Source organism: Perna viridis, chromosome 10 (assembly GCF_037379345.1).
Source record: "Perna viridis isolate PV_CMFRI_1.1 ecotype Kerala chromosome 10, ASM3737934v1, whole genome shotgun sequence".
Lineage (NCBI taxonomy): Eukaryota > Metazoa > Mollusca > Bivalvia > Mytilida > Mytilidae > Perna > Perna viridis.
In genome coordinates, this window is record NC_142454.1 from 30,270,911 (window position 1) to 30,286,676 (window position 15,766).

A 15,766-nucleotide genomic window follows, 5' to 3' on the forward strand; every position below is an offset into this window, starting at 1 on the left:
CGTGAAATAAAGATTTTATTATTATTATTATTATATGAGAAATGGTTGTAGTGGTTTTAACATACCCCCTCCCCCTTCCCCTAAGATCAGACTTATCAATTGTCCCATTCAGTTACTGCATGTAGGCCTAAATGCAGTGACTGAATGGAACAATTAATAGGTCTAATTTTATTTAGATTGCTGAACCCCTCTTTTAAAATTTCTGGATTCAACCCTGTACTTGCTCATTTTAGTTAATGTTTTTTATTGCTGTATAGTCTGTTGTTACATTTCTTGATTTATTTTTTTTTTACCATCAGGAAATTACGGACAGTTTTACAGGCCAGATTACTGAAGTTTTTTTTGGACCAGTCAAAAAAGGATAATGAGAAGTATATGAAGTTCTATGAAGATTTTGGTCTGTTCTTCAGGGAGGGGATTATTACTACTCCAGAACAAGATCAAAAGGTTTGTATTATTAGTGGGATTGAAATTAATTAATTATACCCCCTGCAAACAACATTTTTGGGGAATACATAGGAATCACATCTGTCTGTCCATCTGTCTATCCACATTATTTGTAAGTGCAACTCGTCCTAAACGGTTCAAGAGATTTTGATGAAATTTTATAGGAAGATTGAAGGTATATAAATACTATCGGCAGATTACAAAGGAAGATAAATCATATTAAAAGTTTAACATTTTAGTCCGTTTTAAGCGGGTTTATCTCTTTGTGAGCTTGTTCAAAGTATTTCTAGTTATAAAATGTTATACTTGTTGAATAATGTCATTCCCTATCCAAGGCAAGGCATCTTGGTGTTCTTGTGTGTCTTGTTTGTTTGTTGGTAAAAATTTTGTTCTTATTATCTCTGTATTAATAATTATTTTGGAAAAGAACTTCATTCAATTGTTTAAGTGGGGTGGTTTAGATGTTTTATTCCATAAAGTTTATACATGTATACAGTATTTTTAAACAGAAAAAAAGATTGACACATTTTGTAGTTTTAAAGCAAACTAGATAGGCATTATTGAAAAATTATATTGGCATCAATTGTTGCATGAAATCTATTGATACAAACTTTGGAAACTCAAAACCTATTATGAAATGTGCTGTAGTAATATATTAAGTCCTTAAATCTACTATATTTACATATTTGCTTCTTTCAATTTGTAGGAGGAGATAGCTAAATTGTTGAGGTTTGAGTCCTCTAAATGTGCTCCTGGAGAGGTTGTAAGCCTGATGGATTATGCCTCCAGGATGAAGGCTGGATCTAGAAACATATATTATCTCTCTGCTCCTAGGTATGCTATTTCAAAGATGTCTCATATTTAAAAAAAGTTCATAAGTATGGTGATGAAGATATCAAGGGAATAAGAATAATCTGTTTGAAAAACATTGAAATCACCAATTAGATATGAGGAAGCATTTTCTGTATGTTTACTGCCTTGGATGTTCAATGGTAGCATGCTTGACTTTAGTACAGAAGGTCATGGATTATCTTCTAGGCTGAATCATGCCTATGATTTTACATTTGGGGTTGTTGCTTCTCTACATTTGAATGATAGAGTAACTACTGGTTTCTTTGGCATCACAATACTGTCCCAGTGAGTGTCATGCCCCCCCTAGAGGCTGTTGTTTGTACAAAAAAATTGATGTGGGATGTTGGACTAGAACATAGCAGGGTCTATCTTATTAATCAAAGGTTCTTGTCCCAAAAGCATGAAACAGTTTTGTTTGTCTATGACCTACAAGGCCAAAATAAAAAATATTCATAGATTCTCTTTCCCTCATGACCCATTTTTTTCACCCTCCCAGAAAAATGTTTTTTTTTTATCAATTTAGGACAATTTCTTTCAAATTAACAGCATTTTTCACTTAGGGCTATTCTAGAAAAATGTGTGTCTAGGGGGCAGAATGCCCTTGATATCTAGGGGTACCACAAACATGTTAAAGTTAAGATACGGTACAAGTTTAAATCGAAAATTCTGTAATTTTACCTTGAACCAACACATTGATAAATCAATGGCGTTCTGACCCCTGGAGACACTTTTTTTCTAGAATAGCCCTTATATTGATTTCAAAATCCAATAGGCCACCTGCCCCTAATTTTGAAAAAATGTTGGATAAGAATCTAACATTTTTTTACAATGGCCTTATCATATACATATATGCCAGTACATGTAAATATATATGTATTTATCTTGCATGTACTTTAATTTGATAACATCAATTTTGATTAATTCATAGACCTTTTACTACAACCTTTATCAATAGAAAACTTTAACAGTAGAACAAAAAACACAAAATAGATTGCACATTGCTGGTAGTGGTTCATAGTATTTAGTGAAATATTTTATTTCCTTTTTAATATTAGATTTTTTTTTTTTACATTTTCTACATAGTTAAATTTGAAGAAACAATTTCTTTAATTCATCTATAATTAACAGCTCTGTATTTAAATTTTACTCACAAACATCTTTATTATTTGATATTTTACATTTTTTTACAGCCGTCAGCTTGCTGAAACATCACCGTATTTTGAAGCATTACAAAAGAGGGATATAGAAGTGTTGTTTTGTTATGAACCTTACGATGAACTTGTTCTCATGCAGTTAGCACAATTTGATAAAAAGTATTTAAAATCAATTGAAAATGAGGTTCAGGAATCTAAGGAAGACTCGGAACAAGTTGATGAGTCAGATGCTCAAAGTTTGAGTCAAGGCAATGCAGAAGATCTGATGTCATGGTTAGGGGTCATACTGACAAATAAAGTGCAGAAAATTAAGGTATTTTAAAATTAAAAAAAAGGTAGCTAGACTAGAATACAAAAGTGCAAAATCAATCATAATTTTTGCTGGCACAAAACATTTTCTCGTTGCTTTCCTAGAACTTATGTTCAGTTTTACACCAATTACTGTTTTTGAAATTTGTTGTAGAACTTTAATGATGGAGATTTTATTAGTTATAAATTAGTAAAATTAAACAATGATAATAACATCTGATTATTTAATTGTTAAACGAGATACTGGAACAACCTTTATACCTTCTGAATATAAACATACTAAAACTTATTAAATGAGCAGTTACAGCAGATGTCCTTATGGTAATTGAAACAAAATTTAACATAAGAACATTGAATTACTGACAGTCTGATTTCAGTCTAACAGAAAATGAATTTAAAAACCTCCTTTTAGTATGGGAAAATCTGAAAACTCGTGAGACTTATCACTAGGATATCTGTGTGACTTCCTTGTTCATTAGTACTTCTCCATTTTAATAGCTTAGGAAATGTACAAAATAATTCTCAAAATAAAAAATTCAACTATCATGTCAAAATTATAGTGCCATAGTTTTTAATCTATAGTTTTCTTAACCAGTGACTTTGTATTGCTCAACCAAAAACTGTGAGCATAAGAAAGTGCACTGATATGGTTAGCATCATCTGATATTACCACTGATTGTAGACCGATAGGGTTGGCATCATCTGACATCACTACTTATTGTAGACCGACAGAGTTAGCATCATCTACCATTACTATTGATTGTAGGTAACCAAAAGGTTATCATCCCATCCATGTATCATTACTGTGGCTGAGATGGGTGCAGCTAGACATTTCCTGAGAACAACATTAGCTGACAAATCACCTGAGGAGAGGTACAGACTGTTACAGCCAACTCTAGAGATTAACCCAAGGTATGTTGAGGTCTTTTTATAAAAAAAATGTTAAGTTATTTTAGCAGTGTACATTCCAGACCGAGCCCTTGCACCATTGGCACAGATATTTTATGCAAGGTATGTTGAGGTCTTTTTATAAAAAAATGTTAAGTTATTTGAGCATGAACTAATTGAGAGTTTCTACACCAAAGAACTATTATTAGTTGGGTACCAATTTGCATGGTGTTCATGGTTTTGACTACCCACATATTCAAATTCCCAACAAAGTGTTAAGTTTCAATAGAAAACTACGGAGAGAGCACTTTTACTTGTGGGTTCTAATTTTCGTGGTTTAGAAAAAAAATGAATGGTTTGTTGATTCTTGACTGTAGATTTGACAACTCTATCATACAAATGAAAGGACAATTTCCTTTTCACTGAGAACCAAATTTCGTGGTTCACAAAACCCACGAAATCCACAAAAATTGGTAAAATACCGTTAACAATAATACTTAGACACTATATTGTCTAATAAAAAAACAAAATTAAGAATCCACAAAATTACGAACTTTTGCTTTCTCAAAAAGTATCTGCATGATATTATAGAATGATTAATACATTGCGTTATAAACATAAATTGAACAAAACTTAGTTAAAGTTATTTTTAAATGAACAATATCATTAATGTCGATGTAAGAAGTACATGTAGGGAGACTTAAATAGAATAAAACTACATGTACTTCTACAAATGTTAATATGTGTATGTATTTCCTGGATTTAGAATATTGCATTTAATATGTTTTTGGATGTTTAATATGGACTTTTTATTTCATTTTGTGCATAAAAAAACATTTATACTTGTATACATGTATTAGAGTAATGTAAAATGGATCGTTATTTTCTGGATTTAGAATACTGCATTTAATGGTTTATTTTTGCAAGTTTTACAGCGACATATCATTTCATTTTGTGCATAAAAAAACATTTATACAGGTATATATATATGCATTAAAAGTCACAAGTGTAAAATGGATCGTAAGTTCTGATTAAGCAATGGAAGATTGTATTATGGCATCAAAACTTATACTAGATTTTACACTTGTAATGTTTTTAACCTGACAGCAGATGTGTTAATAACTGCTCATAGAGGAGGTTGCTTTATTTTTTCTTTCAAAATGAATTTATTATAGTAAACCACTCTCAAAATTTAGTCTTTTTAATACATCAATTTACAGACCACATACATTACATAAAACAGTTATGTTAAATAGTTTAGATTTATTAGTTTTTATTTTCATGTACCTAATTTACTGTCAGGTATTACATGTACATGTATCATCAAGGTAATTCTATATTTTCAGCCATGGTTTGGTTAGAAAGCTTTTCATTTTGAAGGAAAGTAATCCTGATTTAGGAAGGTTGTTAGCTGAGCAGGTAGGTTAGAAAACAAAATAATACATTTAAATATTGTTCATTGTGCATTCACAGCAGTAATGCTGTAAAGATTTCCTAGAAGTGTTCTAAACTGTTCATAATATATGTTATTAAGTATCAGTTTATATAAAAATCAGACATTGCCTATAGTAAGGTGATTCATGGTGTAGAAAAACCCATGAATCAGATGATGTTTTTACATAATAAATTGAATGTTGCCCATTTTGGGATGCACTTTGGCAGTTTTGACCGGAACCAGTTAGGAATAGAGGCCAAAAAGTGACCACTTCATTTCTGGTCAAAATTTTATCCGGTGTCAAATGTCTAATTGTAATCAAAATTCAAAGCTGTGTTCTGTTTGAATGGTGTACTCCAACTGTTCAGGGTTTGACCTCTGTGTTCGTATCAAGCTGGGCCCTGCAAAGCATTTGATTTCATCTGATAAAACAAAACAAACCTTTATTTGAATTATAATATATTAAGTTTGGTAGTCAGCTTGAGTAGAATAATTGTACTGTGTAGCACTTTTTGTTTTTTTTTTCATTTTTTATTTCATTCACAACTTGTTTACTTAATATTTTTGCTTAAATTTTTCTGGTCAAGAAGCATACATTGTTCTTATGGACCCATATTGTTATAGATGTTTTACATTTGAGTAACACTAGTGGAACTGAAAAAAAAATGCTTTGAAAAAATGTAAAAATGGCAAAATGTATGTTTTTAATCCCTTATCTACTGTTAAAGTACTTTAATTCCTGGATACCAACTTTTGTGGTTTAGGCTAAAAATGTCAGCTGTTAGAATTTTGAATACATGTGTTTGACATGTTCATCTTACAAATGTTATAGAAGTTTTCTTCTTGTTAAGAACTAAATTTCATGGTATACCAAATCCACAAAAAATTGATAACCCATGAACGATAATTCTTTCACGGTATTTTATGTACTTGTACACTTAATACATTTAATTTGGTTTCAGCTTTATGAGAATGCCATGATCAACGCAGGACTGGTGGATGATCCTAGATCTATGGTTAGCAGGCTGAATGAACTCTTGGAGAAAGCCTTGGATAGCCACTGATATATTCATTGAAAAATACTGATAAAAATTTTTTGAAGGATCGTTTTTAACTAATGATGATTTTTTTTAGTGACCAAATATTAGGCCATTCAAAGGTAATTTTTGGTTCTTTGATAATTTGGTGAACATCTTATTTATTTGAATGATATTGAAGTCGAGATATTGTATAGGTTTTTTCTGAATTTACAATGAACACATTGTACTGTTTTGCTGCTTTTATGGTAGAACCCAATATTTTATATGCCCCTCTTTTGACTTACATCATGTACATATACATAAGGGTATATAATGCTGTCCCTTCATTCTTGCCAATTCTCATATCAATGACTCAAAAACCTTTTGATGGATGTTAATGATTTTTTAGTTTCCTCAGAAAGGAAGTTGACTTTTTAGACATTTTTACACCAAAAAAGGAGGAATGTGGCATCATCTATGCTGTTTATTCATTCCCCAAATAAGGTTTGTGAATGATTTTAAAACAGCCTATTTTTGGTACTGTTTTTACACAAAATATAATCTCATGTACATGTAAATTATTCCATCTAAATCTGATAGAAACACTGATCACTCAACAAGTTTGAATTTTATTTGTCAAACCTATATACTATTCTTTAATCATTTTTCACTATAGTGAAAACCTACACATAACAAACCCTGAATAATCTGTAAATCTATCTTAACCAGACACTTTTCAAGTTCAGGTTAATTTAAATCTTGTTTTTTAACCCTTTGTTAATCATGCACCTTTCTCACCCGAACCCATTTTCAAGTTCAAACCGGTTTTGGTTTACAAAAATTTAACTGTACCTAGATCTTATTTCAATAATATAAACATTTGTAAAACTATTGGACGCCTCAAATAGAATAAAAGAATTTTATATGTTGACTGTGTGTTGTGTTCTAAAGTAGAATCATAGACACATTACTGCAGTGATGAAGTGAAATGCACATTCAAGTGAAAGGTTATTAAAAGAATTACACAAATTCATGAAATATGAATCATTGCTAAACAATTAGTTTCCCAAATCAACTCATATGATGTATGATTTTCACAATAATATTAGTTATCTTCCCTTGAACATTACATTATTAGACAGTTAACTTTTTTGCAAATATTATTAATGTCAGTGCTGAATGTACTTATTTATGCCAATAATGTGTACACTCAACTCAAGTTTTAACATTCACAGGCAGACCTTAGCTAGGCATGTTAGGTTTTCCAGACACATTGCTGTTTTCAACTGTTTGATACTCTCTGTTGCATGCTCGGCAGTAACTTCTATTTCAAAGACTTTGGTATGACTAGAATAGAATCTATCACCCTTTACACTAAAGCCAACTATAGGTACAATACAATTGCACTATAGAAACTAGACCATAGAGGTGTTTTTTGGGCATGGAAAAGGCAAAAGAAAAGTTTATGCTTTATTTACTGTCTGTGTTACACCTGGTGAACAGGCTAATTACATTACAGATAAAACAATTAACAATTATACCTAATCTGACATTACACTTATCTGATTACACATCTACTCAGACTAGGAATGTAAAATCTAGAGAAACTTATAGAAATTTTTTATCTCCCTTTATTTTCCCAATTTTGCTTTTGACTAGAGTTATTTCCCTTAGTTCTTTAGCACTTCCAGAGATTTTTTCTCATGTATGCGGGTCAAATACCTGAGCATATTAGTAATACAGAGCAAGGTTATTTCAAATTGTAAATTATATGCAACCCAAAATCAATATCAATGCCTGCATATTTTTATTTGCAAAGCAATTAGTTTTGTACATATCTAATGAATACATGTTCTATCATTTCTTGATAATCACAGACAGAAGAAGAGAGACATTACAAACAAATTGGTGAATAATCAAATTATTTTAATGATCAATAATGTAAATTCACAGAATCAAACTGAATTAAGCTCATATACTTATTACAATTTATGTGTGTAAATGTTCCAAATATCACATACAGACTAGCCTTTATATTCTTTCCAGCAATATCGGCTTTCTAACACCTTCTATTGCAGATCATACTACCAACATGACAAATACGTTTGGAAATTGAAAATGTCTGCTCCTTAATAAAGAAAAAAGGGCACATATTTTCAAATCCATATATCTGACACCCTGCATTGTTGAAATGAGAAAAAAATCAACAAGTGTAAGAAAACATATGAAATATCTATGTACATATACAAACGCAAAGATTTGTTCTCGACCATTCTTATATATGCAAGTTAATGCTTCCGGTTAATTTTTATCAGCAATGGTTCACTTGGAATGTCATGTTAAATGCTATTCTGAAATGCACATTTCCATGCTGACAAGTTGTGTTGAGCGTTTTAAGGTAAATGCGCATTTCAGAATTAAAAAAAAAAAAAAAACAATAAAAATCACAGCATTCATGATGGATTTCAACTGTTATTATATCCAGAACTTTTTGAGAAATTTGGAAATAACACAAAAATTTAATATGAAAGTAATTTCTTATACTATCCATATGAAAAAATTAACTGCTTAGATTCATTCAGTACACAGACAGTTGAGATTACAAATTACCCACAATCCAATTATACAAAGTACCTTTTCTACGGACTTGAATATTTCCAATATTTATGAATGACATGATATCATGACAACAAAATAACCAACTACCAGCAGCAACCTATACAGATGTCTGTTTGGCAATGTTTAACATCTCACATGCATTAAACTCTCATACAGATTGATATAACTTACAAAAACAAATACAATCTACTCAGGACACAAAAATTTGAGATAATTGTCATGGGGATGATTACTTCAAAATTTTGCATCACAAATTGAAGAGTTAACAGAATCAGGTTAATAATTAGAGCTACAAATTTCTATCCTTTTCGTGTGGCCAAAATTAGAGCTACAATAAGTCCATAGAGACCCAATACTTCAGCGAAAATAAGAATTAAAATCATTCCAACAAATAATCTTGGTTGCTGTGCTGTTCCTCTTACACCAGCATCTCCTACAATTCCAATAGCAAAACCTGCAGCAAGACCACTCAAGCCTACACTTAATCCTGCTCCAAGATGTGTAAAACTCCTGAAATGATACATAAAATACATAAACAATCTGTCAAAGAGAAAAAGTCTTTTTCATGTAGTGAAGTTGACTGAAATTTTACCATACAGTACAGAAAGAGACATACAATGACCGATCACTGACACGGTGGTACACCACACTATTAGTAGTATCCCACAATCTTTGAAATCTTAGAAATAATAATGTTACTAGCTACCACTCTAAGAGTGGTGTACCATTATGTCGGTGATCAGTCACCGTATGTCTCTTTCAGTACTGTATGTATGAATGCTCCCTACTAACGGTAAATAGTACATGTACATTATGCTGAAGGCTAGACCACACTCTCCTGTTGATTGTTTTATTTGTATATAATATATATATTTTGTATTTGTATATATATTTGCTTATGTGGTTGTATCAGTGTCACAGTGGAAGAAAGATATTCAAATTCAAGTATACTGCTAAAGGACAGAATACAATCCCCATCATGGGCAATGTCTGAAAATGAGAGGGCGACTATTTCGCCTGAATAGCCCAGTAGAGCAAGTCCTGCTGTGAGTACTTTCACCCAAACTTTACTTCAATATTGAAACTTTGAAATATTTAGAATATTATATCATTTTGCATATTCAGAGGTACAAAAAAAAAGAAGAAAAAAAACTTGGGGAGAATAGTTTAAGACTGAATATGTCTAACACTCGGTTAAAGGCTAGGTTTACTTACTTGAATAATGTGTAAGATTTATCTATACTGTTGGCTATCAAAGCAGCTACGACCAATCCATAAATAGCAATAATACCAGCCATGACAACTGGGATAACAGACTTCATGATCAATTCTGGTCTCATGACAGACATGGCTGCAATACCAGTACCAGATTTGGCTGTTCCATAGGCAGCTCCCAAGGCTGAAAAAAAAAGAAAAATATAGAAGGAGTCTAAGCATACTAAATGTACATGTATACATATGAACATTGTATGTACAGTTTATAAGTCCATAGTATATATACATGTACGATGTATATGAAATCTTAAGTCATGCATGTTTGATAAATGTACATGTACAAACAATGTTTAATTATAAAATCACGTATAATGTCCATGTACATTGTATGTACTTTTTGTATGATTTAATCAAGAATGTCCAATTTTAGGGACTTTAACTGAATGTTAATTCACAAACACACATTAATGAAAATTTACATGAGCAAGCTTTACATATGGACTGTAGTACATGTATAACTACATTACTTTTACGATGTACGAGGTTGGATTTTGGTTCCTTGATACCCCATGGCACCAAGTCCAGTGTGGGAAACTTTTTTTTCCCCAACTTGCCATTCTGGCTAGTGGAATATTGATCTTGCCAGCAAATATAAATTGAACTAGCCAATTTTTTCCATTCATTCAAAAAATTTCTATGCTCTTTCACATTTTTGTTTTTTTTTTTCTGTACTATCATCTGTTTTCTTTTGGATATGACTACATGTATCTTCTGCCTTTCCGTTTCTTTCTTCAACTATCTTTTCATTTGTTTTTAAATCTGACAAAAACTTTTCCATTTTCGAATATTCCCTCCCATTGAAGTTTTTCATGTACTTTACAGTAACAGAATAAGCACTCATTTCTGAACTCATATTTAAAAAATAAAATTATATTTCAACAAGATTCATCATTATGAATCAAGAAAATGTTTGTCATTTGCTTCTTTTTCATTTTTATTTTGACAATAAACAACTAATTTGCACTTGACATATACAACCTAAACATATTTTTTATGTATGATGATTACGGATGTTTTACTAAATAACCTGTTAGCTGGTTAACTTTCCTTGGCACTCGCCAATCAAATGACGCTTGCCAAATCGACGAGTGTAAGCTAATGAGAACTCGCCAAATTACACATCTACTCGTATTTGGGAACTGGCGAGCAGTAGTTTCCCACAATGCAAGTCAGAAAAGAGTTTTCCAGACAACCTCAATTGCTGGAGTAAGAATACATGTACTGAATTCTAGATAACTTATCTGCAGTACCTACATACATTTATACATGTACATGTAAATTGCATTATATTTTAATATCTGCACTTCGTGCTTGGAGACTAATTCATTTTCAATTTCTATAGCATTGACAAATTACCCCAATAGACCAATTTATTATACCAATATATCTTGATTAAATAAATCAATTTATTTAACATTTTCATTCACACTTAAATGACAACTGTCACTAATCACTGCTCAATATGAACTAGAACCAGGTTGTAAACAATCAATATGGGTCAATATTCCAAAGAGCAGTGTGCAAAATCGTGTTGCTATGGTAACAATCAATGGTGGGAGGCTGGCTCAGCAAATCAATGCTAGCCTAAGTTTTCTTCCAATAAAACACTATCGGAATAAACAAGGAAAATAGAATTAGACATTCAATTGACTGGTATTGTATTTTACTATGACATGAAAAGTGAAAGAATGGTATGTTAAAATACATTTGAACATGTGGATAAATGGACTTATTGGTCTCAAAATCTTGATTTAAACTCCCGATATATGTAACTGGATATACATGTATGTACTGCTCAGCTAGAAAAGCCCAAGACTTCAGTTAAATAAACTGGGTCTGCTATATAAAGTGTACATGTATGTGCAAAAAAAAATGTAAAATGGATCTTTGCTTGTCACATGAAATACATATATCAGAGAAATTTCATCACAAAAATAAATACAAATTTACAAAATAATCCGGCTGCATTTACATTGCAGAGCTCATGCAGGTAAAATAATTATTATTTTGGCATTATCTACACATCTATTCAAATTTGTTACCTGATTCTGCAACTGATTTTAGGTTAAAATGTATAAAATTAAGGGCATACATGTAATGTTACATGTACAAATGTAAAACTTAATACTGTACATGTACATGTAGGATACAGGCTACTTTGACTTTCAAAATTCTGTTGCCAGCTGCCAATTTTTTTTTTCACCAATTTTCAGAAATTAGAATCAAAATGGGTGCCAAAAAATTATTCTATTTTTTTAAAAAATATGACAGTATTAAGTCCACTGATGAGTTATCTTTGTCAATTCATGACATACATCTACTCAAGAATCATTCTTGAAGCATGTATAAAGCAGATTTTAAGCTCTTATCATAGTCAGGATCTAAAACCATAAGTTACTTTTCATATGCAGAGGAATAAAGTATTATTTACATGTACTCCAAAAACAAGTATTTTATTTCTATAAAGGACTTTATATTACTATGCTCATATAGTCCCTGATTTTAATACATGTAGACCTAAGTCCTTTGAGGTCTAATTAACTTTATCTTAAAATATAACTTGATTTTTTATTTATAAAGATTTCAACTTGATTTTTTTTTTTTCAAGTGATAACATTTCCAGCAAACTACCATGGACCATTAATTGTGTCCCTTTTTAATTATCTTTTGTTCTTTTGTACATGTAATACAAGTCTCCTGCTTGATGTCAGAATATTATGACTTAATGCCTTCAGTATTCCCTTAATTAGATCTTGAGAATCCCCATTCTACTTATTTACCCATTTTCTTGTCAAAAAAGATAAGCTCTTCTTTGCAAATTCTACTTTCATGACTTGGCAGTCTCTACTTCATTTTCAAATGTTCACCTACTTGTCCTTTTTCATACCTGAAGGGACTATCCCAAAGTTCCTGCTGTACTATTGTACAGTACAATGTATTTATGAAATGCTCAATCCAAATGTAAAAACAGAAGAATACTAAAAACTTTTTATCTAAATTGTACATTGAAATACAATTTAAATGTACATACATGTGTATACATACATTTTTGTACGTAGGTATTCCCTTGGGATTCGGATAAAAAATCTGTTAGTACCCTCTTTTTCAAGTGGGCTCCTTTATATAATTTTTCAAGCCAGAAAAACTGTACCTTATTGGTGTGCACAGGTAGCTGAAAATATTGCTTATATAGTATTTTGTATATAGCAAGAAGAATCTGGTTGACAAATTTACATTAACACGTAAATTAGATTTTAATTCAAATGGGTTAATTGCAATCAGAAATTGCTAATGCCTCCTCTCATGTTCTCAACTTGAAGCATCTCTTTAACACATGGTTATGCTAAAAATGCACTTGTACTACAAGTACATGTATGTTTCAAAGGTACATGTACATTTGTACCTGTACAACCAACAATAGATTATATGTTGGCCCAATGTTTAATAACATGCCAATTCAAAGAAGTCAGTGATTGTATTTGCAACTCGCTTAAGACTGCCAGTTATCTACAAATGCACAAACTTTAAGCACACATTTCACTGTACATGAATATTCCAAACATGACCCAAAATAAAGGTCTGAATACAGAGGCTACATCAAGATGTCTACTATTTGTTCACACATGCATAAATAAATGCTATTAAATGTAACAAATCTCCAATCACCTCTGAAATGTACATACATGTACATATATGCATATACAATGCAGCAAAGATTAAATTAGAAGGGACAACTGATTTTTGATAACCATTCTGACATCTCGAAAAACTACCTGTCTGACGGTCCTGACCAGCACTATTTGAGAAGGTCAGATAAAATTCCCTGATTGTGTCTGACATATTGTCTGGTTATTTATCTGTAAGGTCCAACATTATAGTGTAATCTACAACAAAAACTTCTCCCTGTCAAAGACAAAAGGGAGAAGTGAGCATAAACAAGGACAAGTTTTCTTGTCATTACTCTCTCTAGATAAGCCTTAGGCCTAGTTCTGATAATCATGACGTTCAATGAGGCTTTTTTCTCAAATATGTCAAGCAAAACAGAAATTAGCCTCCAAGGACGACAAAATTTTTGGACTACATTAGAATTAGACCCTGCACATTTAGTGTAATGTGTATGCATACGAATCACGATACAAATATGTACATATACCTGACCGAGGGTATAACTTCATTCTATACATAAAAACAAATTTTCCTTTTTTATTACACTTTGTTAATCCTAAATTGATGAACAGGCTATAACTATGTTGTCACTGCAACACTCCGACAACACAATCACAGGGGTCATCCATTTCTAAGTGACGGATTAAAGAGTTATGTAACGATGACAGCCAAAGACGAGCAATGTGAGTATTGCTGACACGTGAAGTAAAACAAAAACCACACCAATTATAGTGGCTTTCGGGAAAATAAATCAAAACTGACTGAACAAACTGAATAAATTAATCTGATCGAACTTCGATCGGTCATGTTTACTCGGAAATAGCCTGTTTTCTCCAACTTACCGCTGAATGCCATTGCAGCTGTAGCACCCATAGCACCGAAGAATGGAGTGTAGATTGGTTGATCTGCCATTTTGTGAAGATTCTGTGAGAATAGATTCCTAAAATTAAATTATTCCGGCTTGTCAACCTGTGATTACTACAAGATGGCGATGACGTTAAAAATCATGTGATTAGCGAAGTCTTATGATTTGTGTCGTTGAAGTTCATTGGTCTGTCGGCAAATTTAGGCAGCACAAAGTGCAACTTTAGATCTGAATGCGGAAAATATTTTAAAACAAGGTTGGTCAAAGCGATTCGCGAGTTACAAATCATGTGAAATATCATATTCGTTTATCAGTCTGTGTATGAGGAGAAGTTTCTAATACTGAAAATAAGAAATATATTTTGAAAATAAAAAATCGGCGTGTCAAACCATACTGTAGATGTGTAATTGTATTATAAAAACTTGAAAAATAAATAATAATTGCGTATTCAAACTTTTAAATATGACGGTTCTAATCATGCAGTATATCATATTTTCCTAATCGCAGAACCAGTATCATATTGTTTTAAGAGGATTAAAAACTTTTTTTTCTGATTTTATCGATTTGTACCATTCACTCACGAAGCAAATTGTAAATAGGTTCGAAGGATTTATGAAATTAACTTGGGTTATTTATTTTATTGCTTTGGGGATTTTTCCTTTGTAATCTCTCGCGCCCGATTACTATTGCGTTACTGATCTTTAAATGTATATGTTTCATTTCAATATAGTGTAACGATATTATAAACTATTCTGTACATGTCAGTATATCTATTTGATAAAAATTAGCAAAAAAGGTACAAACGTAACCTAGGACTTAGGATATAACTACTTTGGAAACTAAAATGATACTTGTATTACCTGAAAAAAAAATGGTCACCAAACCCTGGCCTTAAATGTCGACAAAAATTTACTTTATCATATTAATTGCAGGTCGATTACCTCTTAAAAGTGGTATCAACAGATATTTTTTTGAATTAATTTTCGCTCAGACACTCCTATTTAAAAATTCTTCCTGCAATACAAAAGAACCCTGGCTATCTCCACCCCTGTAAAATTGCCCCATTGACAAAGCCTTCGGGGTTTCAGTTGTGCCATAAACCTTAATTTACTCTGTGTTTAAATTGCGATAAAAATGGGGAACTCCTGCATTCGTCAGTATACTTATACAGGTATGCATGAAACACGTGTGTGGTACAGTGGTACAAACACCGCAGCAGACATGAGTAGATATAACT

The 15,766-nt window shown here is 31.7% G+C and overlaps 2 protein-coding genes across 2 annotated transcripts in view; one reads left to right on the forward strand and one right to left on the reverse strand.

Moving 5' to 3' along the window:
* The window catches only part of LOC148605322 (heat shock protein 75 kDa, mitochondrial-like), a 27,418-nt gene extending 18,870 nt beyond the window's left edge, over positions 1–8,548 (forward strand). Inside the window, exons 12-17 of the mRNA XM_088550907.1 lie at positions 300–447; positions 1,154–1,281; positions 2,490–2,766; positions 3,529–3,674; positions 4,997–5,069; positions 6,048–8,548. Of these exons, the coding sequence (XP_088407033.1) occupies positions 300–447; positions 1,154–1,281; positions 2,490–2,766; positions 3,529–3,674; positions 4,997–5,069; positions 6,048–6,149 (874 nt within the window). The 3' untranslated portion in view covers positions 6,150–8,548. The remainder of the gene's footprint in view (positions 1–299; positions 448–1,153; positions 1,282–2,489; positions 2,767–3,528; positions 3,675–4,996; positions 5,070–6,047) is intronic.
* LOC148605323 (V-type proton ATPase 16 kDa proteolipid subunit c-like) lies at positions 7,562–14,674 on the reverse strand. The gene is made up of 3 exons (XM_088550926.1): positions 14,507–14,674; positions 9,939–10,122; positions 7,562–9,233 (listed from the first exon to the last, which is right to left on the reverse strand). The coding sequence occupies exons 1-3, from the start codon at positions 14,574–14,576 to the stop codon at positions 9,023–9,025; spliced, it is 465 nt and encodes a 154-aa protein (XP_088407052.1). The 5' UTR covers positions 14,577–14,674; the 3' UTR covers positions 7,562–9,022.
* Positions 14,675–15,766: the final 1,092 nt, after the last annotated feature.

What these genes read in the sequence shown, in the direction of transcription:
- LOC148605323 (XM_088550926.1), bottom strand. Translation starts at nt 14,576, where the DNA reads ATGGCAGATCAACCAATCTACACTCCATTCTTCGGTGCTATGGGTGCT. An exon ending in AGCTGCAATGGCATTCAGCG is followed by an intron (nt 10,123 to 14,506) that starts GTAAGTTGGAGA and finishes TTTTTTTTTCAG; the next exon opens with CCTTGGGAGCTGCCTATGGA. An exon ending in AAATCTTACACATTATTCAA is followed by an intron (nt 9,234 to 9,938) that starts GTAAGTAAACCT and finishes GTATCATTTCAG; the next exon opens with GAGTTTTACACATCTTGGAG.